This window comes from Mustela lutreola, chromosome 4 (genome assembly GCF_030435805.1).
Source record: "Mustela lutreola isolate mMusLut2 chromosome 4, mMusLut2.pri, whole genome shotgun sequence".
Classification (NCBI taxonomy): Eukaryota; Metazoa; Chordata; class Mammalia; order Carnivora; family Mustelidae; genus Mustela; species Mustela lutreola.
Window position 1 is genome coordinate 202044583 of NC_081293.1, and position 24356 is coordinate 202068938.

The window sequence follows — 24356 nt, forward strand, 5'->3', positions numbered from 1 at the left end:
CTACTTTCCTCTGCAGGAAGAGATCTCGGCTTGCTGCGGGCCCTCAGAAATGAGCACGTGGTCATCCCAGCAGGAGACCTCGCCAGACTTTCAGGAGAGTGTGGAATGGGCGGCAAGACGGGGTGTCACAGAGCCCCCGCCCCCGAGTGGTGGTCCCAGGCCGCCTCCCCTCACGCTCCTTTCCGGCCTCTGTCGTGTGCATTTTACCTTCCTCATTCCGTCACCTGCTACTGGACACAGGTTATGCTATTTAACGACATGAGTGCCCCTGGGCCTGCGGATCACCAACGGCATCTAGGCAGGCCTAGCGGAGGACCAGAAACTCCCTCCAGGAGGGTCTGCCCACTGGAAATGGCAGTTCGGCTGCAGGACGCCTCCCCGTGTTGGCCAGGAGACCCTCCTACCGAACAGAAACGGCAAGAACACGGAGCACCAGGATGGACATGGGATCCTTTGGGGATGAGCTGCCCAACATCTGAATTTCCTCCCCGTGTGGGAGCTTTGGTGGGAGATGAGGTCAGTGAGAGTTGCCTGTGGCGGCTTTGACAGTCCCAGCGGCCAGCGGTGCACGGTCTCACGGGCCCGCATCCAGGTCTTGTGGGGCCGCGCTGCCTCTGAGGCCCCGGTGGGAGGCTTCATGTGCCTTTGCCAGCTTCTGGGGCTGCCTGCCGCTCTTGGCTTGTGGCCACATCCCTCTAGTCGCCACCGCTGTGGTCACTGTGCCGTCTGTGCATGGGACACGTCGCCCAGGCTCCCCCACGAGGACCTCCAGGAGGTCAGGGCCCGCTGGGTAAACCAGGATAGCCTTCATCACATCTGCGAAGTCTACTTTGCCATGTAAGGGAACACTGACAGGTTGTGGACTGTAACAGATAATTTTGGGAGCCCTTACCCAGACCCCACCACAGGGCCGCTCAGGGAGCGTGACCCCACGTGCTGTGCTTATCCCGGAAGCGCACTTTACTTTCGTAAGACGGTCTACCCTAGAAACTCACCAACAACGGTCTTCCCGCAAGACAGAGGAGATGTACCTGAATGGGAGCTATTACTCCTGACAACTCTTCTTCTGACAAGGAAAGCCAGACCTACCACCTCCTGCGTGTAAGCTCATACGGAGGTGGTCAGCGTGGGCTATTGTGCCAGTAAGTGGGTTTGGTGCACGACCATCAACCCACAGCCAGACGAGACCAGACACCGTCTGCCAGATTCAGGATGGGGCCAAACTGGGAACTAGAAGAAACTCCTCATGCTGTGGGTCCCGTCCAAGCAGGGGGAGGGCTGGCAGAGGGGAGAGGGGAGAGTTATGGAGGCTCTTTCTGGCAGCCGTCACACAGGGGGTCAGCACGCCCTGGGGTCTCTGATACCCAGTGGGGGCAACCGTGGAGCTGGGGTACAGACTGTCTTAGCTGAGCATGGAGAGGTCACGGTGCCAGAGCCATTCTACTGTGCTGATCTATCAGCCTGACTCACGTCTGCCCTTGGTACACGCTTTCCCGTCCATCTGTGCGCGAGCCAGAGCCCTTGTGAGACTGGTCACCGTGAGCATCCGGAACACTCGGGCTGCTGACTCACATTTGTTCTGTTCGCTGTCACCAGTGGGAGGAGCTGCTTATGCCATGAGTGCCGGAGGCTGAACAGATGTCCCCGAGGGGCACAGGACCCCCTGCTGGAGGCTGGTGCCAGGAATCTAGAGAAATGTGGATCAGGAAATTTCCCCTTCCTGGAAAAAAAACACCAAGAAATGGCTGCCATATAAGACATCTCTGCTGAAATTAACCCTCCAGAAATGTCCTTTATTTTAGAGAAAGTGGGGTTCAGTCACGAGTTAGCTATGAAAGAGCCAGCATGCCCATGAGAACGTGGGCCTGAGCGGGACGGCCACGGAGCCGTCAGGAAGCGTGTGCTCCCGGACACTTTCTTGAACACATCCTCCATGTCCAGGACAGAGTCCAGCGTAAGGCTTGAACTCGCAGCCCTGAGATCGAGATCTAAGCTGAGATCAAGGTTCGTACGCTCGACCGACCGAGCCTCCGAGCGCCGTGCCGTGGACACCTGTGCCAGCGAGCTCAGCCCAGCGCTCTGCTCCGGAGCACAGGGAACGAGGCCTTTACCCGCTGACACCCAGCACGACCCACTGTCCAGGTCTGGGCCACGCGCACAGTCACCAGCTCTTTTTCAAAGGACAGAGACCCGAGAGTTAGACATCAGTGGTCCTAAGAGTGGCATCACTATATTTTACGTAGAATAATGTCAAAACCAGCGAGGCGCTACAGCTCCACCTTCCTAGTTTGCGCTCTCCCGTTCTGAGGGCACCTCGAGAAACCGTTCTCACCTTAGGGACGGCAGGCAGTGGAAACGTGGGGTCAGGGCAGTTTTTAGAGGACAGTCACCTTTCCTCGTACATCTGCAGTCAGCAAAGGCCTGACTACTCTGCCGAGAGCCAGTCCCACAACGAGGGACCATAATAAGGGCCACTGGGTGGTGCGGCACAGGCCTCACGGAGTGGGAGCGAGCCCCCGCCCCGAGGCTCGTTTTCATGCCACCAAGCTAGTCCTGGGTGTCTGACGGGTGAGGGGGCTCACTGACCGTCTGGTCAGGTCCGTTGTTTGCTGCCTCACTCCCGGAGGCTGCTTCGCTCCCGGGCTGTGGTGCGTAGCCCTCCCGTTGTGTGTAAATGGGCGGCACGGGCCTTTCTGTTGGTGGCTAAAACGTGGCACCGCCACTTCTGTTCCCTCTTGCTGCCTGGCCTCTGCTGCCAGACGCCCCTCCGTGCATTTAATACTAAAACTAACACCAGCAAGGACAAACAAAGAAAGGAAAAATTACATTTGCCAACACGGAATACATCTTGGCGAAGATGTCTAAAAAGGTCCCGTTCAAGGGCGCCTGGGTGGCTCAGTGGGTTAAGCCGCTGCCTTCGGCTCGGGTCATGATCTCAGGGTCCTGGGATCGAGTCCCGTATCGGGCTCTCTGCTCAGCAGGGAGCCTGCTTCCCTCTCTCTCTCTCTCTGCCTGCCTCTCCATCTACTTGTGATTTCTCTCTGTCAAATAAATAAATAAATAAATCTTTTTAAAAAATAAATAAATAAATAAAAATAAAAGGTCCCGTTCAAAATTAGCTAAAATAACAACCCCCACCTCCCATTTCGAAGCTATCTCAGAAACACTTTACCCTAACTGCCCCCGTGGTAAGCAGTCCATTTCTGTACCTTCTTAGAGAAACAGTGAAATTGGTGTTTCTTTACCGCTTTGCTGGGTCAGAGGTCAGAATGAGCGTGTCCCATCGGTCACAAGCGGCCACTCTGCCACGACGCAGGGCCTGAGGCTGACAGGGACACACGGACCTGGTCACCTACAGCAGACAGGCTGGGGTCTTGGGCGACACGGCGAGGAAGCCCAGGGCTGGCGCTCCACGGGCACCAGGTCAGCTCTCAGAAAGAAAAGATGAAATCACAGACGCCTTCCGGCTGAAGGACTCAGCTCTGCCACTCATACTAGAGCCACCAGACCCAACCGGACACCCAGTCAAGCAGCAGCAGGACCAGGAGAGGAGGCCACACCAGGACCCCGTACGCGGCCCCTCCCTGGGCTTTAGCACCTTCCACTCGGCAGAATTCAACCCTTCTCTCTCGAGGGGAAGACTCACACAAACATGTCGGCAGCGCTTTTATTATTCAGAGTTTAAGCAACACTTTTATACATATACGTACATATATATAAATTCCTTTTTAAAACAACCACGTTTGCTAGAAAAGTGTCTTTTTTTCCTTTGCACCACTGATAGCCAGAGTCCTTTACAGTAAATATAGTATTTATGCAGGCATCAGGCAAAAGCTTAAGAACCTTTGAGTTTCCTACTTGTAACTCCCCAAACAAATCCCACCCCTGTGACACCAGTTATTAACATTAAAAACCCTAGGAAAACACACATTCATTTCACTTTCACTGAGTCCTTTTCCTGTCTTGTGACCGAAGATGCCGGCTTAGTCATGAATTCAGAAGTGCTCCCAGAGTCCTCGATGACGATTCATAGAGAAACCTGAAACGTGAAGAAAGATGATTAAAACAGAAATCAGTGACCAAACACCCAGATGCCCATTTTCACAAAATGGCCCGAGGCCTGCTGTGCAGCTGAACACACACTCGGAACGCTGACGTCATCAGTAACCCCCCACCGCTGGGCGACGGCGCTTGCACCGGCCAGTCGTCCCGCCCCTGCGGCCAGCAGCGCTTCGCGGAGGCCCCAGCGCGCTCCCCACACAGGCAGAACGGCAGGCCAGGTCTCCTACGGGTGCGACCGTATTTGCTCAGAAGGACTCTCATTTGTCAGCATCTGAACCAGGACTCGGACACAGGTCAGACTCACAAACATGACAAGTACGTTTTACAATCCTGGGCTTCATTTCTCTCCACAAAAACCCAAGATAAATGAAAACTATTTACCCCAAGACACACTGTTACAATGACACTTACTTCAGTGACTTCCGGACTCACTTCGCCTCCCTCCGTCCCCCTCAACGCACCTGTCCCAGGACAGCCTTGCTCCTCCCTGCCCCACGGAGCCAGGTTCGAGCTGAGCTGCTCCAGACGTGCCCCCAAAACCTGCGAGGAGCCGTCCCGGGGCCATCCTCACACACGCATCTACAAGCGTGCACTCCCTTCCTGTCCCCGCCTGCACCCCAGCACTGCCCCCGAGGGCTGCGGGCCCCAGACTCAAACACCAGTCTCCATCCCAGCGAGGGCCAGCGAGTGTCGGGCCGTGTCCCGCTCTTCGTGGAGACTCACGCCGCGCAGTCTCTAACAGCCCGTCTCGCATCAGGACAAACGGGCATGGAAGTAAACTCTCTACCAGCCTCATTAAAAGAGACAAGATGACAGGAACAAGGGGAAGTTCTTCCCAATACATTCTATTCTACTCGGCGTCCCCAAACCACGTCTGCCCATGGCCGGCCTCGAGGGAGCCCTGGCGTGCTCCGCAGGCTCTCTTCCGCACTTCCCTTCCACGCGCGCTCCCAGACCCGGCGCGCAGCTCGGCCGGACTCTCCACGTTTCAGGGGCTCAGTTTCCACATGAGACAAAGTGGCCACTGCTGGGCCAGGACAGGGCCAGGACAGAGCCAGGAAGATCTGGAGATTTTTTTCTTTACCCCTGGAATTCCATAATTTTATCCACAAACTTACTTAGGTGTGATTTCTTTGCAATTAATTCCATTCAGAATTTAGTGAAAGAAACAAAAGAAAGAATCTTTAGAATTCCGTATTTCTGGGGCACCTGGGTGGCTCAGTGGGTTAAGCCGCTGCCTTTGGCTCGGGTCATGATCTCAGGATCCTGGGATCGAGCCCCGCATCGGGCTCTCTGCTCACGGGGGAGCCTGCTTCCTCCTCTCTCTCCGCCTGCCTCTCTGCCTGCTTGTGATCTCTCTCTGTCAAATAAATAAATAAAACCTTAAAAAAAAAAAAAAAAGAATTGTGCATTTCTTCAGTTCTGAGAAGTTTTCTCCTCTTATGTGTCAGGCAACTGCTTCTCCTGGGCCCATTTCCCATCTGTCCGTACCTGGCGAGCCCTCGTCACATAGGCTCTGAGGTCCTCCCCCAACATGACCTCTCAGACCACCTGGAACCTGACTCTCAAGACTGACATCTCTCCAGTGCATCACGGACATTTTAATTTAGCGTTTCTCATTCTACATCACCTTTTTGGGGCATAACTGATTTTTCTTTGAAGACACTTATTACTGATTATCTGACTGGCCCACCACTGTTACTCGAGCAACAGCTGTTCTGCTCTAACTGCCGGGCTCCCGACGTGTATGGCTCTTGTGTCTGTGCCCGACGGGCCCTTCAGACAGAGGTGGGACGGTGAGTGGCGGAAGGCACAGGCCTGTCGGGGCCACCATCACAGCAGCGAGCCGGAAGAGATGGTCCAGGCCGCAGCCCGATGACCTCTCTGGGCCAGGGTTCTTGAGTGTGGCTTGGTTTGAACCAAGTGAGGCGCTCACCCACCGGAGCTCTCAAAGCCTGTAAATCATGGTCAGAAGCTGAGTGTTCATCCCGTCCACCATCAGGGCCCAAGCCTCCAGCAGGCTGTGCCCACGTGCTGAAGACCGTGCGACGTGCCCACAGCCACGGGAGGGGCAGACAAAATCAATTTTCTGGGGAAAACATTAATAAGATAAACAATGCCTGTTTTTATTTACATCTAGTTTTAATTCATCTACACCAAGGTCCACTGGCATTGATGATGATAGAAGCAAGCTTCCAAATGAGCTACAAAAATCATCCAGTCCCAAAATCATTTTAAAAAGACGACTAAAATTTCATGCAGCAGAATAAAATGGTATTATTCGTCCATGCTTGATAACCAAAGAGAGGTGATTCTGTCAGGGAGAAGTCCTTTCCTTCAAGGTCTAAAAGCAAGGTTAGTGCTGGGGGCATCGAAGTTGTCTACACGTAGGCATAATTAGTATCGGCAAGTACCCTGCTTATGATTAGAATCCACTTACTCAGTGGGAACAATTCATGATATAACCTCAACTATAAGAAATATTTATACTGCTAAAATTTCTCGTTATGAATTTATTGCTATTTTCATACTATTTATAAAAGTAACAAATATAACATACTTGGCATTTCAATGCACTAGGGTGCCGGCAAATGTATGCCGTTCCTCCTGGGAAAACAGCTTCGATCTACAGTCCCAGGGAGGCGAGGAAAAGAGCAGTGAGAAGCATTCTTATTTCGCACCCAACAGACCAGCTAACAGAATACTAACACTGCTGGACAGAAAAGTAGTGTATTCGCTAAGAAAACATTCGCTTCTGAATTAATGCCCCACTGCCCAAATGTTAACTGGATTAAAAGGTTCCCAGAGGCTTAAAGATATTAACTTGCTTTAATGCCTCTACCCCAATGTCAAATCGGTATTATTTTCTAATTTAGTCTTAAATCTCGTCTACTTTCCATTAGGCTGATTTTGTTTTAGGCGCCGGTTTTCTACAATGTGTTTCATGCACATTTAGGGAGCGTGAGTTTCATGATCCAGTCCTAGGTCCTAAGATGTTTCCTCCTTAAATGAAAGAACTCTGTGCCGTCCGTGTATCAGCTATTAATAGCACACAGAGCCCGAAACGGGGCTTGATCCCACAACCCTGAGACTGTGACCTGAGCCAAAATCAAGAGTCGAACGCTTAACCTACGTCTCCACCCAGGGGCCCCTGGTTTTGAACTCCTAAGGCCTTTTTTCCCTCTCAATATAACTAACACAATTCAAGTACTCACCTTAAAACTCTGTGCAAATGGGAATAAAAGAAATTTCTAAGAAGGAGCCAACGTCCCCGTTCCCTTACAACTTCACATTAGTACATGCGTGCCATTCTATGCCTCCAAAACTTATCCTTGCAAATGTTATTTCTAAGAACAAAGAAATCCCGTTAAAACGCTTGAACTTCTGGGGCACCTGTCTGGCTCCGTCCGACTCCTGACGGCAGCTCGGGTCATGGTCTCAGGGTCACGGGATCAAGCCCCACCTTGGGCTCCCGGCTGGGCATGGAGTCTGCTCAGGATTTTCCATCTGCCTCTGCCCCTCCCCCAGCTCACCCTCTCTAAGCAAACAAACAAATAAATAAACAAAATATTTTTTTAAATGCCTGGACTTGTGAGGTTGTCACATCTTGTGAAATGACATATTATTTGTACAGGTGGTAACTCTGATGTGCCTGGTGGAAATAAGTACACTGCCATGTGCCTTCTGAACTGCAAACACTATTTCCTCCAACTCAGACGATCACCGCCCTCTTCCCCACAAGCATCTAGACGTGAACGAGCTCATACAGCGCAAGAGTCTGCCGGGTTTCTCCGTCACACGCACAGCTGCAAAACCAGCTTCATTAAAGTCGCCTGGTAAACGCTCCACCGTTCCTAGGCTGAAGTGTGTAACCGAGTGCACTCCCTTTGCTCACAGCCGCGGTCACACAAACCCCTACCTACTCCAGCACCCGAGTCGATGCCCTGGTCCGTGGGGGCTCTCCCCTCCCGGTTCTGATCGCTGCAGAGACCTCAGACTTTGTGGGGCAGGTTCCCACCAGCCCAGCCTTCTCTGGGAGCCGCCGACAGTAAAAGCAGCGCCTCAGGCCACAGTCCCCACCAAGCCGGGGCGGCTGTCCAGCCGGCAGCTCCCTGACCAGAACAGCACGCGGAAGCTCACAGGATTGGCGGGGGGGCTCCAGCAGCTCCCCCCGCACCTCCCCTGCCCCCTGGACACTGGATAGCCAGCAATGCTGTCAGAAGGCCTCAGGACTGCTCTGTCTACAGAGCGGTCTCAGCCCTGGGGCGCACATTCTCCCGAGGGGCAGGGCTGTTCCTCGCATCTGCCTGGAGGCTCTCCTGGAGTCCGCTGTAACCCTCACAGGCCGACACTCATTACCCCAGCGCCCGGACGAGAACTTTCTGACACTGTGATTTTCCTGTCCTGGTGACTGCATGGTTTCTGCCTCCTAACCGGAATGCCACGCACACCCAGGAAACACCTGCTGAAGGAGGTCAGAACAGTTGTCTTAATATCGACACGTGGACTTACAAGAGACAAAGAGAGACCCTTTGTACAAATAAAAGGGTCAACTCACCCAGAAGATACAGGAACCCTAAATTCAAACGCACCTGATACCAAGGCCACAAAAGATGCAGCCAGACCCTCTTATCAGAAATGCACGCACCCAGCAGGCAGAGGAACATTAAGAACACAGCTGGACCCAACAGCACCATCCACGGGCTGCCCGCAATTGCTAACAGTGCACGAGATGTCTACCATGAGCGGCTGGGTTTCTTCCAGGTTTCTTCCTGGGTTTGACACTCAAAACCAGTGTAACCCATCACACCAACAGGCTGGACGAGAAACAGCGTATGATCACATCAGTGGATGAGGGAAAGTCTTCGACTGAATCCAACATCCACTCATGATAAAAGTCTCGGCAAACGAGGAATAGAAGGGGCTCCTTCAACTGCCCGCGACCCTCCACAAGACACAGGCAGCTCACGTTAATGGTGAGAAACTAGAATTTTCCCACTAAGATCAGGAGTAAGGCAAGGATGTCAGCACAGCACCGCAAGTCCCGGCTAAAGCAATGAGAAAGGGGAAAAAAAGGTAAACAGGACGAAAGAGAACAGTCTTTGTTCATAAATTAGCAACTTGGGGTTTGCAGGGCCTTTTTGCAAAGGAGAAAGTAGCGACTTTCCCAGGCGCACACGAAACCGCCACTAGTTCCGAGCTCTGCAACACTCGGCCTTCCGAAGTTCACAAAACAGCAAGAGAAACAGGTTTTGCTCTTGACTGAGAATCAAACAGCGGACAGTCTGCAGGAAGCGGCACGGCGTGTGACACGCAAAACCTAACCACAAAGGCGCTCGGTTGGAGCCCAGCAAATGCCCTCCTCAGAGCCATCCCAGTGGGGGCGACCGGCCACCAGGAAGCCAGACACGACCGGTGTTTCTTCCGAGGTTTGGAGGAACCTCTCCCATCCTCGTTGTGGACGCCTGGGGACCGGGCAAGTATGTCTTAGAAATTTGAAGCCTCTGATTTCAAAAACAGCAAACCACTCAGAACAACCTGCCTAGTCTTAAAACTATATAAATAAGTTTTTACGCCTTTACTTTTCTGGTGTAGAAGTTACCAGATGACAATCTTGTTTTTGTTTCTGAAGACAAATTAGGGAGTAAATTAAACATATGCTCGAGGCGTTTTCCACCAGAGACGTCTCTGTGCTCACCACCGGGCTGCGTGTGGCGGCGGTGGGAACGGGCTCTAACGGGTACCTGCGGAGCAGCGAAGCCCAAGCAGAGCACGTCCAGCGCTTACCTCTCCGTGCTGTCCTCGTCCAGGGTGATCTCCATGAAGGTCTTCAGTTTTCTGTGAACGCTGGCCGCGACTTCCTTTACTTTTGAGCTCCTGTGTTTGCCTGCGTGGAGTGAGTGAAGAAGAGGAAAGATTTCACCCCGACTGCGGCGCTCAAGCAAGCATACTCTGCTCCCAGCACGGGTTCAGGTTCAGGAAGGCCGAGCCTCCTCACCCTGCCGGTCAACCTACCCACTGACCCGTGCCGCCGTAACCGGGCCCTGACCGGGTGGGACAAGATCAAGCAGACGTTTTCGGAAGCACCTCATGAGCCCGAAGGGACGGCTCTGGACACGGTCCCAGCTGAGTCTGTGTCAGAGACCCGCTCCTCAGCTGTCCCTCCGTCACAAGTGACAACGGCCACGTCTCGGCGGCATCGCCACACGGCACAAGCTGAGGTCCCTGCTAAGTGCCAGGAGCTCATCAGCTCCCGACCTCTCACCCTGACCCCTCGTTCTCCACACCTCCGCTCAGGGACAATCCCTTAGACAAGTCTTTTCCGATGTCCGCCCTAACACCAGTCACAAAGTGTTACCCTAAACCTGCAGACACGCCACGCGTCAGGGCGTACGGGCACACTCTTGGTCTATAATACATCACATCTTAGAAAACAATTTCAACACTTGTGAAATTGAGTTAAAAACATAGAAACTTAACAGTAATATGCAGGGACATGACTGCATTTTATACCAAGGTGAGCATTTTATAGATCTCTCCAACTATTTTTCCAGTACTATTTCAACTGGCTGGAATATTCAAAACACACAAGTATAAGCTTAAATAGAAAAGCAGATAATATTAAGTATTAAAACAAAAAACATACCACCATTAGCAAAAATAAATTCAGATCTTTAAGCACAAGTAACACATGACAAATCAATAGAAATTCAGTTCTGAAGCCCAGAGAGGGACACATAACGGGTCCAGTGGGGGTAGGCGACAGGTGGACAGGACTGGTTTCTGGGCCAGCGCAGGGTCCGCAGGGCAGAGGAAGCCCAGCAGATGGCGTGCGCTCAGAGAACGGGACAGCGGCTGTGAGAACTGGGGGAGCCACAGCGTGGAACGGGGTCCCCGAACATCCCGCAACAGTTCTGCATGAGATCACACCCAGCAATGTCCCAGACCGTAGAAGAGAAAGTTTAACCAACCTTTATTAATAACCAAAATAATATGCGTAACAGCTGTGAGACACACAATGCCTTCAATATCATCAGATGTAACACACGCCTTTAGTTCATCTAAAAATGACCTGCAAGAAACAATAACCAACATCTGGCATTATTCTACAGAGCATGTCCTGAGACTTTACAGAAAGACTAAGTAACCAAGATCACCCACCGCCGTGAATTCTAGCTTTCGGGTAACGGGAAGCAGATTAAATTCTTCTCACTTTCACTGTAAGCACGTACTAACGTCATACTAACTAACTAATAATCACATACGAACGTCAGTGAGGTATTAGCACCAGACGCCGCTGCTAGAAGGACAGGGACATTCTGGTAATTGAAAGAACAGCTACTCTGCATACCCACAATGCACACAAAAAAGGTTTCATATCACTGAAAGATAACTCAGGCTGCCAAATATGATGGTTTTAACGCCTTCATCAACTGTGTCTGCTACCGAGGCTCCTCAGGTTATCAGACAACTGAGAAACCTCTCCCTCTCTCCTCTCTCAGTCCTCTTGTGCCACAACAAACCCTGGGCTTCAGCCAAGGACAAGGGACAGCAGCGTGCCCCAAAAAACCACACTGGCATTGAACCCAGGCAGGTGTTGGGAGTAGACTTCGTGAAAAGTGTCCCACCACACAGTGACATTTTAAGTGTTTCCCTCTAGCTCGATTTTAGTTATAACCAGGGATGTATCTGACAGAAAGTCAGGATTTCTCTTTGTAGAAGTATAATGCAAAATTTTAAAATAATGCAACTATTTTTAATTGCTAATGAGAGCAAATTCTGTGAAACATTTTTCTCATGGAAAAAAGCACTTTTGAGAAATTTTGAGAGCTGAACACAGCAGAATCTACTGTGAGCTTCCAGACACAAGGAGAAGGTCAGGAGAGTCAAGAGAACACAGTTACCTGGTCACATCCGGAGACTTCATTATTATTCCTACTAAACACCTTGAAAACGGTGGGAGGTCTGCAAGAACCTCGGGAGGAGTGAGCTCTTCTGTATTAGACACCTAAAAAGAAGTTCCAAATCAGTATTTCCTAAGTGGAGACTGAGATGGGGCTAATGACTTGTTTTATACTACTGCGGGTTTTCAACCACAAACTCAAAAGAATAGTTCCTATTAGCTGCTGAAATGTCTACGATTATGATTATTATTGAAGACAGAAGTAAAAAGATACACACACTCAACAAACCTTTGTCAGATCGCCTTTACCACGGTAGCACTTTCTGAAAACAGCGTGTTTTTATGCCCATCCAGCCAGCTGTTCCTGGTCATCTAGGACTGGGCTTTCTCAATCTCAGGAGGACCAACGTCCGGGACGGAGTAACTCCTTGCCGTGGGCCATCCTCGGCACTGCGGGGTGGCTAGCAGCACCCTTGGCCTCCACCCAGCGGATCCCAGGAGCGCCCCCTCCCCAGCACTGCCAGCGTCCTCTGGAGAGCCACCCACAGTGCAGTAACATTGGTCTGCACTCACGTAAGGGGCTCTGCCTGGATTTACGCCCTCATCACTGACCTTGCAGTGCTACAGTCAGCCATTCGAGGCAAATGGCTCCTTGGAAAGTCTAAACCCAGAACCCTGCTCTGGAAGGGGCGGGGCCTGGGGGGCGGGGCAGGTTATCACTTTCTGTCCTGATCTCACGGCCCATCTCCTCCCCGCCCCAACCCACCTTCATACACCCCACACTGCCTCGCCTACTTCTCGGCCGTCAGGGGACCCGACCGCACAGTACTTCCAGACGGCCTTTCCACATGCCCTCTGGAGGATTCATAACACTAAGGTGGATGTTCAAGTCCAGTCATCATTATGTCTGAAATAGCGCTGTTTCTCATTAAAGTGCTTTACCTCTTGAATGTTGTGAATGCATTTCTGCTACAGACAAATGATTATGGACTGGTTAAAATAATAATGTATCTTGGGGCGCCTGGGTGGCTCAGTCAGTTAAGGGTCTGACTCTTGGCTTCGGCTCAGGTGCTGACCTCACGGTCGTCAATGCGGCCCCACGTCAGCTCTGAGCTCAGGAGGAGACGGCTTCAGATTCTCTCTCTCCCTCCCCCCTGCTTATTCTCTCTCTCTCAAATGAATAAAAAATCTTTTAAAAAATGCATCTTGATGGGACGCCTGGGTGGCTCAGTTAGTTAAGCAGCTGCCTTTGGCTCAGGTCATGATCCCAGCGTCCTGGGATCGAGTCCCATATCGGGCTCCTTGCTCCGCAGGGAGCCTGCTTCTCCGTCTGACTCTGCCTTCCACTCTGTCTGCCTGTGCTCGCTCTCACTCACTCTCTCTGACAAATAAATAAAATCTTTAAAAAAAATAAAAATAAAAATAAATAAATAAATAAATAAAAAATGCATCTTGAGATTTTCAGCATATGTAGCAATGAAGATACAGAGCAGCACGGAGTAGGGGAATGCGAATCAGAAGAGTGTGTTTGAAGGCTCTTCGGATGCACAGGCACATGGTGATTTCTTAGGGAGACTGATGAGCTAAATACACACACTAAAGTCTCCAGAGAAACCACTAAATGATCACACAGGGGACAATATGAAGTCAATGGAGAAGATAAAATGCAACAGTACAAACACCTGATTCGTCCAGAAATGGCAGGAGAAGAAAAATAGGGGGACTATTAGAAAACAAACATCAAAATGGTCAAATTAAACCCAAACATATCAACGATTTCATTAAAATCCAATAGGTTAAATACCCCGGGTAAAAGGCAGAGACTCTAAGACTAGACTCTCCCCCACCAAAAAAGGCCTGCCCACGTGGTGATTATAAAAAACACTTTGAACACCTAGAAAAACATGTTGAAAGTAAAATCCATCTCTTGGACGATCGAACAACCAATGCTGCAGAAAGACACAGCAGTCCTGAGTGCACGACCTAACAACAGAAGTTGCACACATGCAAACCAACGGAGAGACACAAGCCCACCATGGCGCTCAACTCTTATTAATGGAACAAGCAGACAAATCAGTAAGGAGACAGAAGAGAGGTCAGCAAACGTGTTGTATAAAGTAGTAAAATATATCAACTCTGTGGGCAAAACAGCCTCTGTGAGGTTGACTCAACTCTGCAGCCGCAGAGAGCGTGTGAACGATCAGTGTGCCTATGTCCAACAGAAGTTCCTTCACAAAAACAGACCGTGAGTCTGGTTTGCCACACAGGCCGCTAACTGATCTAGTTATAGTTGTTAGCTACAAAGCTCACTGGAGTAAATTCTAGGTCTTATTCTATGTACAATCTAGTTGCTAGTTTCCTAACCCAAGCTTAAGCTTTAAGGAGGGCCTTAAATTCTGTTAGTGTTTTAGGAGTTTAGTTGGCTGTGTCTGTACTGCTGGTCTTACAGTACAGAATCTATATGACGCAATGCCACTGACTGTCAGACTCCACATTTTCGTCCCAAGAGAACCAATCAGCATCTTTCTATCCTCTGAGTCACAGCTCCTGACTGTATCCTCCCTCCGTGTCTCAAGGACCTCACTGCAGAAATAGCTTTCTGTTCAGACCTGAATCACCACCCTGGTTATGTCCATCCTTACCCAGGGAGGCAAACTGTAAAAACTGTGCACTGGGGCACCTGGGTGGCTCAGTGGGTTAAAGCCTCTGCCTTCAGTTCAGGTTATGATCTCAGGGTCCTGGGATCGAGCCCCGCATCAGGCTCTCTGCTCAGCGGGAAGACTGCTCCCCTGCCCACCCGCCTCTCTGCCTACTTGTGATCTCTGTCAAATAAATAAATTAAAACATTTAAAAAAAAAAAAAAAAAAACTATGAATGTCCTTTACAGAGTAGGAGTGAATACGCTGTTTAAACTGTATCCGAAGGTCAAATTCTTTATGCTTAGACCCACAAGAGAAACATGAGGCCTGCGGCTCCAGCAAGGCCGTCAGACGCCAATATCCCCAGGTGCACAGCCTGCCGCACCTGCACCCTGTTTCCCGCTGACCACAGCTGCTTTCGCCTCGTCAGAAGAGGAAAAATATCAACTCATGCAGATATCTACGATGCAAGAAGGAAAAAAAAGTTCACGATGGAAGGACTTGCTGGGCCTTAATCAAAACGACAACACCCGTAACGAAATCTGCCAGTGGTCAGGACTCAAGTCACAGCCACCTACGTCTCTGAGGGGCAGTGGCTGGAGAAGCAGATACCTACTAAACTGAGTCCTTAAAAAAATACTTGGGAAAACATGACAACGAAATACTAGTGGAGAAGAGCGAGTTGGACAGTCAAAAGCAGACACAGTGGTTTTGGGAGGGCCACACTTCACCTTCCGTAGCTGGTGGCCGATCTCCACCACAGACGCAGCGATGACCGTGGAGAGCACGCCGCGGTGCACGGGCGTGTCCAGGTGCCAAGACTGAACCGTCATTAGCAGTTCGTGGAGAGAACTCTGGATGGAATACAGAAGCTACAAGAAAACACAGTCATTTTTTAGTGGTTATAAAAAGTCACGTTACGGGAGAAGTATTCCTGCTGTCCTCCCCAGGGTATCAGGAATCCCAGTCTTATCTGCGCCCGACCCTTCCCTTCCCACTGCTGACTCCAGTCTCTCAGGCACCACAGCTACAAAAGGACAGACAGGACCGAAGTCCACTGGAACTACTTTCACGACAGTCTCGATACTATAAATATAGAAAAGACAAAGAAATACCACTGATAGTAAAAGACCAAGAGGCCGTGAGTTTTGAAAGAATTCACACAGGGGCGCCTGGGTGGCTCAGTGGGTTAAAGTCTCTGCCTTCAGCTCAGGTCATGATCTCAGGGTTCTGGGATCCAGCCCCGAGTTTGGCTCTCTGCTCAGCAGGGAGCCTGCTTCCTCCCTCTCGCTCTGGCTGCTTCTCTGCCTACTTGTGATCTCTGTCAAATAAATAAATAAAATATTTAAAAAAAGAAAAATGAAAGAAAGAAAGAAGTCACACAGCCAATGTTAAAAGACTTGGTGAGAAAATAGAAGATTCTGGCACAAACTGAATTATACAAACAGATCACACACTGGAACCAACTCATCAAAAGCAGAAACATTTCAGATGAACTCTGAGATGAAGGAGTGAGCTAGGGAAAGCACAGCCAACAGCCTTCGATTGCCTTCTATCAACTAAGAACAGGGAAAAAACGAGTCTTCAGTGTTTCATAAACATCTCCCACTTTAGCATTTTTTAAAGCTTTATTTAAAAAAAACACAGCTAACTTGCATTTTTTAAACCACTACCTAGAAAAAAAAAGAGCGGCCCCCCTCTGATGACAGTATGATTCTCGGAGCGAAGCCTGTGCGGCCCACGGGTTCTTCGCACACCAACTGGCTACTCCAAGTCCTACTTCACAAGAGCTTTTGCCAACGGGGGAACCACAGCCCCTCCAGCTCTGTGACTCTCACTCCCAGCCGGGGGGGGGGGGGGGGGGGGAGGGGGGGGAGGGACGCTGACATGTGCCAAGAGGGTAGCCTTGGGTGGAAATTATTACTTCCCCTTATCATCTAGAAATAATCAGAACCCACACTCTCAGAAGTGTGCTCCCGGTGGAAAGTCCGACACAACAACCGGGCACCACCGTCAGATACGAGCTCCCGGTCCTGGCGGGCGGAAGGCTCCGCTGCAGCCAGCTGACCCGGGCTGCTTAGAACCCGCTCCAAGGCTAAGTGTGAAGGGTGGGCTCTCGGCCCCCCCGCCCCTGCTGCAGACAGCACCACCTCTCTGCCCGCCCATGCTCTGAGGGTCAGCGAGCAGGACGTGAAGGACGGCACCTAACTGTCCCCCACACGGAAGTACACCCCACCCAAGGGCACAAGCGAGCACAAGCTGAGCCTGCGTGTGAGGTGATGCCACCCCCAAGCGCCCCTGTCTGCAGCCCCCACAGCCCGTCCCGGAAAGGTGCGAGTACCCGCAGGCCTTCTTCTGGCTGTTTCCTGAAGCTCCGGGCCATACATTCCAGCAGTTTCTGAAATACTTTCTGGACCATATCAAACAGCGTTGCAACCTCTTCGTCTGAGTCTGGTCTCTGCATCAAGGAACTTCCCGTTATCTCTTTCAGAATGCCCAGAAGTAATGACACGTAAAAGAAGCCCTTCACTAGAAAGAATATTAGAAAAAAGTTATCCAACCACAAAATTTAGCTGAAATTATTACATTTTTCACACAACACATGTATATTATGGTAACTGGAAAGAAATTGTTACTGGCAAGCCAATTCCAGGTTGATGAGATTAACCTAAATTTTAACACACGTAAGTTTTAAAATAAATAAGATTTTAAAACTTGCTCTTTTTAAATGTAACACAAGGAGCTTCAACAGTAACAGTGTATTTAACTTGGTCACTGAGAACTGGGCTCACTACACACACCATGAATATGCTGATCAGAGAACGTGTATCATTTTCTCATGTGATGGCAACATTAGCACCAGCTCTACTGTCACAAGTCCGAGAAGGATGGCCCCAAAGCTTTCGAAATGTGATTTACAAATGTCACAGGCCAACTCTGCTCAATTTCCAACATTTTATAGTTTGCCACCGTCTTTCTCTTCCGATTCACTCCCTTTACAGTGTTGCATTAATTTGGTGAAGTGCTGGGGCGCTTGAGGGGCTCGGATGGTTGAGCATCTGCCTTCAGCTCAGGTCATGATTTCCAGGTCCTGAGATCCAGCCTCACGTTTGGCTCCTGGCTCTGCAAGGAGTCCGCTTCTCCCTCTGCCTGCCTCTCCCCCTGCTCATGCTCTGTGTATCTTCCTGTCTCAAATGAATAAAATCTTTTAAAAAACAATAATAATAATTTGGTAAAGCATTTTCTACATGTGAGCCTAATCCTACAGTTTATTCTAGAGATCTTGAATTTTCATTTCAGTTTTTATCCTATCTGGATTTTAAGTTGAGTTGTAAGAATAGACCTGGGGAGGGGTGAGTATGTGCGGGGCACCTGGGTGGCTCAGTCGGGTAGCATCCGACTTTTAATTTAGGCTCAGGTCATAACCTCCGTGTCATGAGATCCAGGCCCACGTCAGGCTCCGTGCTGAGGGTGTGAAGCCTGCTTGGGATTCCCTCTCCTTTCCCCCCACCCCCTCCCCCCTGCTCACACACTCTCTCCCTCAAATAAATACATAACTCTTAAAACAAATCAAAAACAAACCAAAACCCCAGAGCCAGGGGTCTCACCCCCTGGGAAGCTTCTCGAGCATCCTGTTTCTCACTTCTCTCTGGACCTCACGACGCCTGACACTCCCTGTCTGGCCTTTCTGAGGTCCGTGTGCGTGAGCACCTCCCCGTTTACACCACGTGCTCTCCCGGGGCTGGAGTCACGCTGCACGACTCTTTCTTGTTTACATAACGAGTATATGCTACATAAACATGCAAACTACATACTACATACATAAACACGTATATAAACTACATAAACTGTGCACCTGTATTTTTAAAACTTGTCATGTGGGAAAGCACGGAAATAACGTTTCTCATTATCAGACTATTATCCAGGTGACAAAGAGGTATGGCCTCTTTGACTTTACCTAGGAATCATGACTTCCCACAGGACATGGACCTGGGCATAGCCCGCAAGGAACCTCCATTTAGAAAACAAATTACTAAGATACAGTAAGCTCAGCTTGAGACAGAGATAAGACGCAAAGCCCAAACCCAAATTTGCCTGCCAGAGTAAGCAGAATCACTGGTCATGTGCCAGCTGCGCTTACCCCTCAAGAGGCCTGTGGCACTACCAGAACCAACAGTTTCTAAAATCACTGCAAACATAAAAGAAACTTTCAACAAATGAGTCTCTTTTATTTACAAGGCACAGGGACACAGGCTCTCACACATGCGAGTCACTTCCTTGGAACGGACGGTAAAGAAAGCCAGGCTCTGAGACCAAGTACGGACAGCGGAGGGGAGGCCGATGTTCTGAAGAGCAAAGACCCAGCAAATGAGAGAGCTGCCCTTTTTCATCCATCCTCAAGGTCACAGGGGCATGGGGGAATCACACATTTAAATGGGATCTTTAATTCTGACAAAACCCAGAAAAGCTATAAAAACTAATTCAAAGCTATTTCATTATATTCAAGCAGTATGTGTCTTATAACCAAATACATAGACAGTGGTTAAGTAAAATACAACACATTATTAAAGAGAAGTCAGAATTCATAGCTCCACAGAACAGATGACCCTGACTTTGGAAGTTCTTGCTTCTCTAGAGGGAACTGGTCCAAAGCGACTGCTGGGAGTGACGTCAGTCTGCCACTGAAGGCACTGTCGAAGAAGCAGACGCACGCTACCCCACCCCACGCAGCAGACACAGCATGGCGGTCCGTGGACCCTGTCCTCTGGCTCTGGCTCAGCCTGGCATGTGTTCCTCCCTGGAAGTCCCTCTGGCCCAGCTCTCCCAGGCCCTATGCCTGTGGCCCATCCACCTTCCAAATAAGACAAACCCCTAGGCTTAACAGTACTCATTCTTTATCTGTTTTTCTTATTTTTAAAGATTTTATTTATTTATTTGACAGACAGAAATCACAAGTAGGCAGAGAGAGGGGGGAAGCAGGCTCCCCGCTGAGCAGAGAGCCCGATGCAGGGCTTGATCCCAGGACCCTGACATCATGACCCGAGCTGAAGGCAGAGGCCTAACCTGAGCCACCCAGGCACCCCTGTACTCACACTTTCTTTACTAGAAATGTTAACCTGCTTTTCTAAATGACTTCTTGGAGGATCACCATCTCCTTAGTGGTCCAGCACACAGCACTATCTTAACCACCTGCCCCAGACTATCTTTTCCCACAGGCCCTGTTACTTTTTAGCCCCGGATTTTGCAGAACACATGGTCTTTTTTTTTTTTACATACGGCATTATAGCTGAAACACCTGCAATTGTGTGAGCTTAGATTTTTATATTTGGGGGTTTTTTTAAAGTAATTTAAAAATATATATTTTATTTATTTATTTGACAGACATAGATCACAAGCAGGCAGAGAAACAGGAAGAGAGGGGGAAGCAGGCTCCCCACTAAGCAGAGAGCCCGATGTGGAGCTCGATCCCAGGACCCTGAAATCATGACCTGAGCTAAAGGCAGAGGCTTTAACCCACTGAGCCCCACAGGTGCCCCTACATTTGGGTTACGTGTGGGGACTCGGCTCTACTCACGGAGACCTCCTGTAGCATGTGCACCTCAGCATGGAGAAAGCCATATTATAACATTAGTAACATAAATGTGATTGCGTTTATTTTATTATTTTTTTAAGATTTTATTTATTTATTTGACAGAGAGATCACAAGCAGGCAGAGAGGCAGGCAGAGAGAGAGAAGGAAGCAGGCTTCCCGCTGAGCAGAGAGCCCGACGCGGGACTCGATCCCAGGACCCCAAGATCATGACCTGAGCCGAAGGCAGAGGCTTTAGCCCACTGAGCCACCCAGGTGCCCTGATTGCGTTTATAATTAGAAAGTTTTATTAGCACTCTTTCAAGTAGAGCAGAAAGCCCTGTGAACAAAAGACTCTGGGTATATCTTGCTAACTTGCTAAGTACAATCCTATTTGTGACAGGATTATAAAATATGGCCACAGTTGATTCTCCCCTGTGAGCCTCTAATTGTTGGAATATATAAATGCAAAGATCATTTCAGTTTTGTTCAGGTAAAGTCAGCAGCTTAAGGCCTTATTTTTGGAGAACAGATACCTCCGTGTCATGAAACTAGGGACATCAGAGATCTAAAATTCCAGTTAACTCCTTGGAAACGTAAATTTCATACTCACTGTAGAGTCAGTCGGTTCTTAGGAGAAAAAATTCCTAAATGATAAATGAAGTTTTAAAAAATGCAAGTCATTTTTCCTTGTTTCAATCATTAAACTTAAGTTAAAAATGTTTTCACTCCAGAAAGTAAAAGTGATAAACGATTTAACAAAAAAAAAAAAACCAGATTCTGAAATAAATAGTATTTATTCGAGTCAACATTCAGTCGTTACTGTGGGTATTTAAAACAACTCCTACACAACCTAACGGATAGCACAAGTTACTTTCAAGAAGCACACACTGGAAAGGCAGAGCAGGGTGGCTGGCCCTGAGCCCTGAACTCTGACCCCACGGGCAGATCAGAGTCGGCCTGCGCGACAATGTTCAGTGCCACCAGGGACCAACGGCAAACTGAACTAGGGACTCCCTGACTCTATGTCCAAATCTTAACATTGAATCTACAAATGATAAAGTCATTTTCAATGTCTTCCGGCAGATATATAGGCTTAAAGAAATTTAAATACTGAATTTTCAAGTTTCTGATATAGTTTGGGGAAACAACCAGATGTAGCGTCAGGACACACAGCAGGAGCAGTTCAGAAACAGTTCTGCACCCAGTGGGTGGTGGGCAAGGGGGAGGGGGTCACAGGCCAGCAGCACCTGCCAGGAGAGGCAACAGAGAAAGCCTGGATCACTTCTCCACTTCTCACGCCGTCACGGCTGTGAGAATCTGGCCCTGGGTCCCGTGGTCAGGCCGCTCCAGGTAATCGCGCAGCCCAGCTCTCCCCCAGACCACCTGGAAGGAGGCTGACCTCGCGCTCACTCACTAAACACACTGAACACAGTACCCAGTACGCAGCAAGCACATACCCCACGGTTTTGGTTACTGCGGGTTCCACTGTCACCCTGTCCTCGGGATAAAAGCACCTTCCCAGCAGTCCTCAGGAGAGTTTAAACAACCCTCCTTATACTTCCCATGTGGTGAGCAGACAGGCCCGGGGCTGCCACGGCACGAGTCCACCACACGGCAAAGTCACCTGACAACCAGGCAAACCACTGGGAGAATCCGTGAAAGAAACTGTGGGCTCAGGCGCGTCGGACACCAGAACCACCTCTGAACTGCCCAGCTGCGTCAGCCCCTAAATCCCTGTTTCGGAGTGAGCCAGTTTGTGTTACGTATCTGCCACCTGAATGCAAGAGTCCCAATCAGCAACGTGGTTTGACCATCCGTTGCTCTAAACGAGTCCTTTAATAGAGGCAGGGTACCTGTTTGCATGATTCGGAGACTCCACTGTAGAAGCTGTATCTGAAACTTATCATCACCAAGGCCAACCATCACGACATCCTTACAGACTGTCAGGTAGGTCTGCAAGAGACACAGACACGCTGGTGTGACTTACCAAGAAACTGAGAGCCACAAAAGGGGAATAAATCCAGTCTGGTAAAGCTTCTAACATCTGGCTGGACTACTAGTTAGCTCCCACAGCAAGTATTTATAAAGCTGTTTTACAAGGGAATTATCATAAAGCTACATTGGTTCTCATTTTTATTTCCATAAGAAATATGAAAACCCATTTTATGTCACTCCACAAACATTAATGAAAACCTATTACATGCAAGCTGTAGAACTCCGTGAGAATTAGGTGGTGTATGTGCTGGGAAAGGACAGACTCTGGATGTTGAACGGATACCACCCCGCAGAAGAGCGACACCAAGTCCAAAGTCACAGCTTTGAAACAGAGAATGTGGAAGCACACACTTGGGGAAGAGAAGGGTTCCATGTTGTAGGGCTTCTGACCTGGATGATCTGCTGATAAACGACCCTGTGAAGCTTGAGATATTCTTCTTCTTGATCTTGGATAAAAGACAGAACTTTGTTTTCTAACCAAAACCCAGTGTCTTCCAAAACGGACAGGTAAACCTTCCCTTCTGAGCAGAACTGTCCAACAAGAAGACGACAAATCAGTAACGGGACCGGCTTTGCCAAGGGGCTCCACGTCATCGTGCAGCAGGGCCAGACTCACCTGGTGCTGCAGGTGAATGCTGAGCCGGCAGTGCAGGCTGAAGGCCCGCAGGGCCACCGCTTCACTGAAGTTGGGATGTTTCCCACCTGGCAACTGTAAAATGGATTCCAGGTCCGTCTGCAAAGTACAAAAAGTCTGTGGTCGTGTTCCAGCTTCTCAGTCACCACCCACGTGTGGCCGCCGCACCGTGAGCACAAGCTGTAGCGGCTGTGCACAGCGACCGCTGGAAGGTCACGCTGGGACGGCGGAGGGGCTTTAGTGACACCACAAAACGTCCGAGAAACGTAGTTCTCCCCTGCTCTCCCCCAGAGATGCTCCGTTCTACGCTATTCATGTAATTTACTATTTTTAGTTTTTAATTTAAATTTAATTTTAATTTTAATTTTAATTCTAGTTAGCTAACATACAGCATAATATTTGTTCAGGAGCAGATCCTCCCTTCTAAGGGACAAGATAAAAACTCCCCAAGGGGCGCCTGGGGGGCTCAGTGGGTTAAAGCCTCTGCCTTCGGCTCGGGTCATGATCCCAGGGTCCTGGGATCGAGCCCCACATCGGGCTCTCTGCTCAGCGGGGAGCTGCTATCCCCTCTCTCTGCCTGTCTCTCTGCCTACGTGTGATCTCTGTCTGTCAAATAAATAAATAAAATCTTTCAAAAACAAAAACAAAAACGAAAAAACTCCCCACAGTTACTGCTCAAGGAACTATCAGGATTAAGAACGCAAGCATTTACCCCTGGAGCAAACTGTGACCTGCTCCGAGCCAGGGGGCTAGGAGCACAGACGGTCCCAGGAAAGAGCAAGGCAGGCAGGTCCACCCAATAACAATGCTCTCACACCCAGGCAGGGCCAGAGCCCCAGCCTGCCCATAGCTCCCTAACCCCATACCCTAAAAGGAGTCCCTTTGTGCTGGGAAACGGCTGGGAGCCTGTGTCTGGCTGTCACATGGAGAGGAGGAGGTCCCATCAGCATTAGTCGGTGGGGCTATCGTCTGCGCCCCTCCTCGGGAAGTCGGAAGGGGAATGCACCCGCCCATCTTTCCCAGAGCCCACAGGTAGCCCTACGTGGGACAGCAGCACAACCAGTGCCCCATGTTAGTCCAGGGGCAAAATCCCAGCACCTCCTATCCAGGCCTGGCCGCCAGGCGTGGCCCACTTCCTCCCCTGGACAGCCGGCGCCTCCTTCCCCTCCGTCAGACCTTCCCCTCCCCTTCCCGACCTGACCCAGCTGCGAAGCGCTGGCAGCTCTGGCCCTGGCGTGACCCACCCCAGCGACGGTCAGAGAGGCGGTCTCTGAGGGCTGGCCCTAGAGATAGCCAGAGAGCCAGGAAAGAAAAAGGAAATGCCGAATTCACAGGAAACACCCTCCAAAGATTCCTAAAAATGCCTGCCAAGGACTGTGAGGGGAAGCTAGTGTTCCCTTCTCCACGCGAGAGAAGCGTGGGGAGAAGTCATCCTACACACGAGTGGGTGCGCTCTGAGGAGGGCTGCTCACGGGCCCGGAAGCCGCAACCGGTGCCCCTCTCGCCCTGCCAGTGAGTCACCTGCGTGTCCTGTCCTGGTCTGCAAACAGG

The 24356-nt window shown here is 50.0% G+C and overlaps 1 protein-coding gene across 2 annotated transcripts in view; it reads right to left on the reverse strand.

The window, feature by feature from the left end:
- Positions 1-3653: 3653 nt before the first annotated feature.
- Positions 3654-24356, reverse strand: part of NCAPG2 (non-SMC condensin II complex subunit G2) — a 59808-nt gene continuing 39105 nt past the window's right edge. For both annotated transcript variants that reach the window (XM_059172407.1, XM_059172408.1), the window contains exons 20-28: positions 22788-22904; positions 22562-22702; positions 22030-22129; positions 16946-17133; positions 15336-15476; positions 11967-12070; positions 11034-11134; positions 9850-9949; positions 3654-4039 (exon numbers count right to left, since the gene is read on the reverse strand). In XM_059172407.1, coding sequence (XP_059028390.1) covers positions 3988-4039; positions 9850-9949; positions 11034-11134; positions 11967-12070; positions 15336-15476; positions 16946-17133; positions 22030-22129; positions 22562-22702; positions 22788-22904 — 1044 coding nt within the window. In that variant the 3' untranslated portion in view covers positions 3654-3987. The remainder of the gene's footprint in view (positions 4040-9849; positions 9950-11033; positions 11135-11966; positions 12071-15335; positions 15477-16945; positions 17134-22029; positions 22130-22561; positions 22703-22787; positions 22905-24356) is intronic.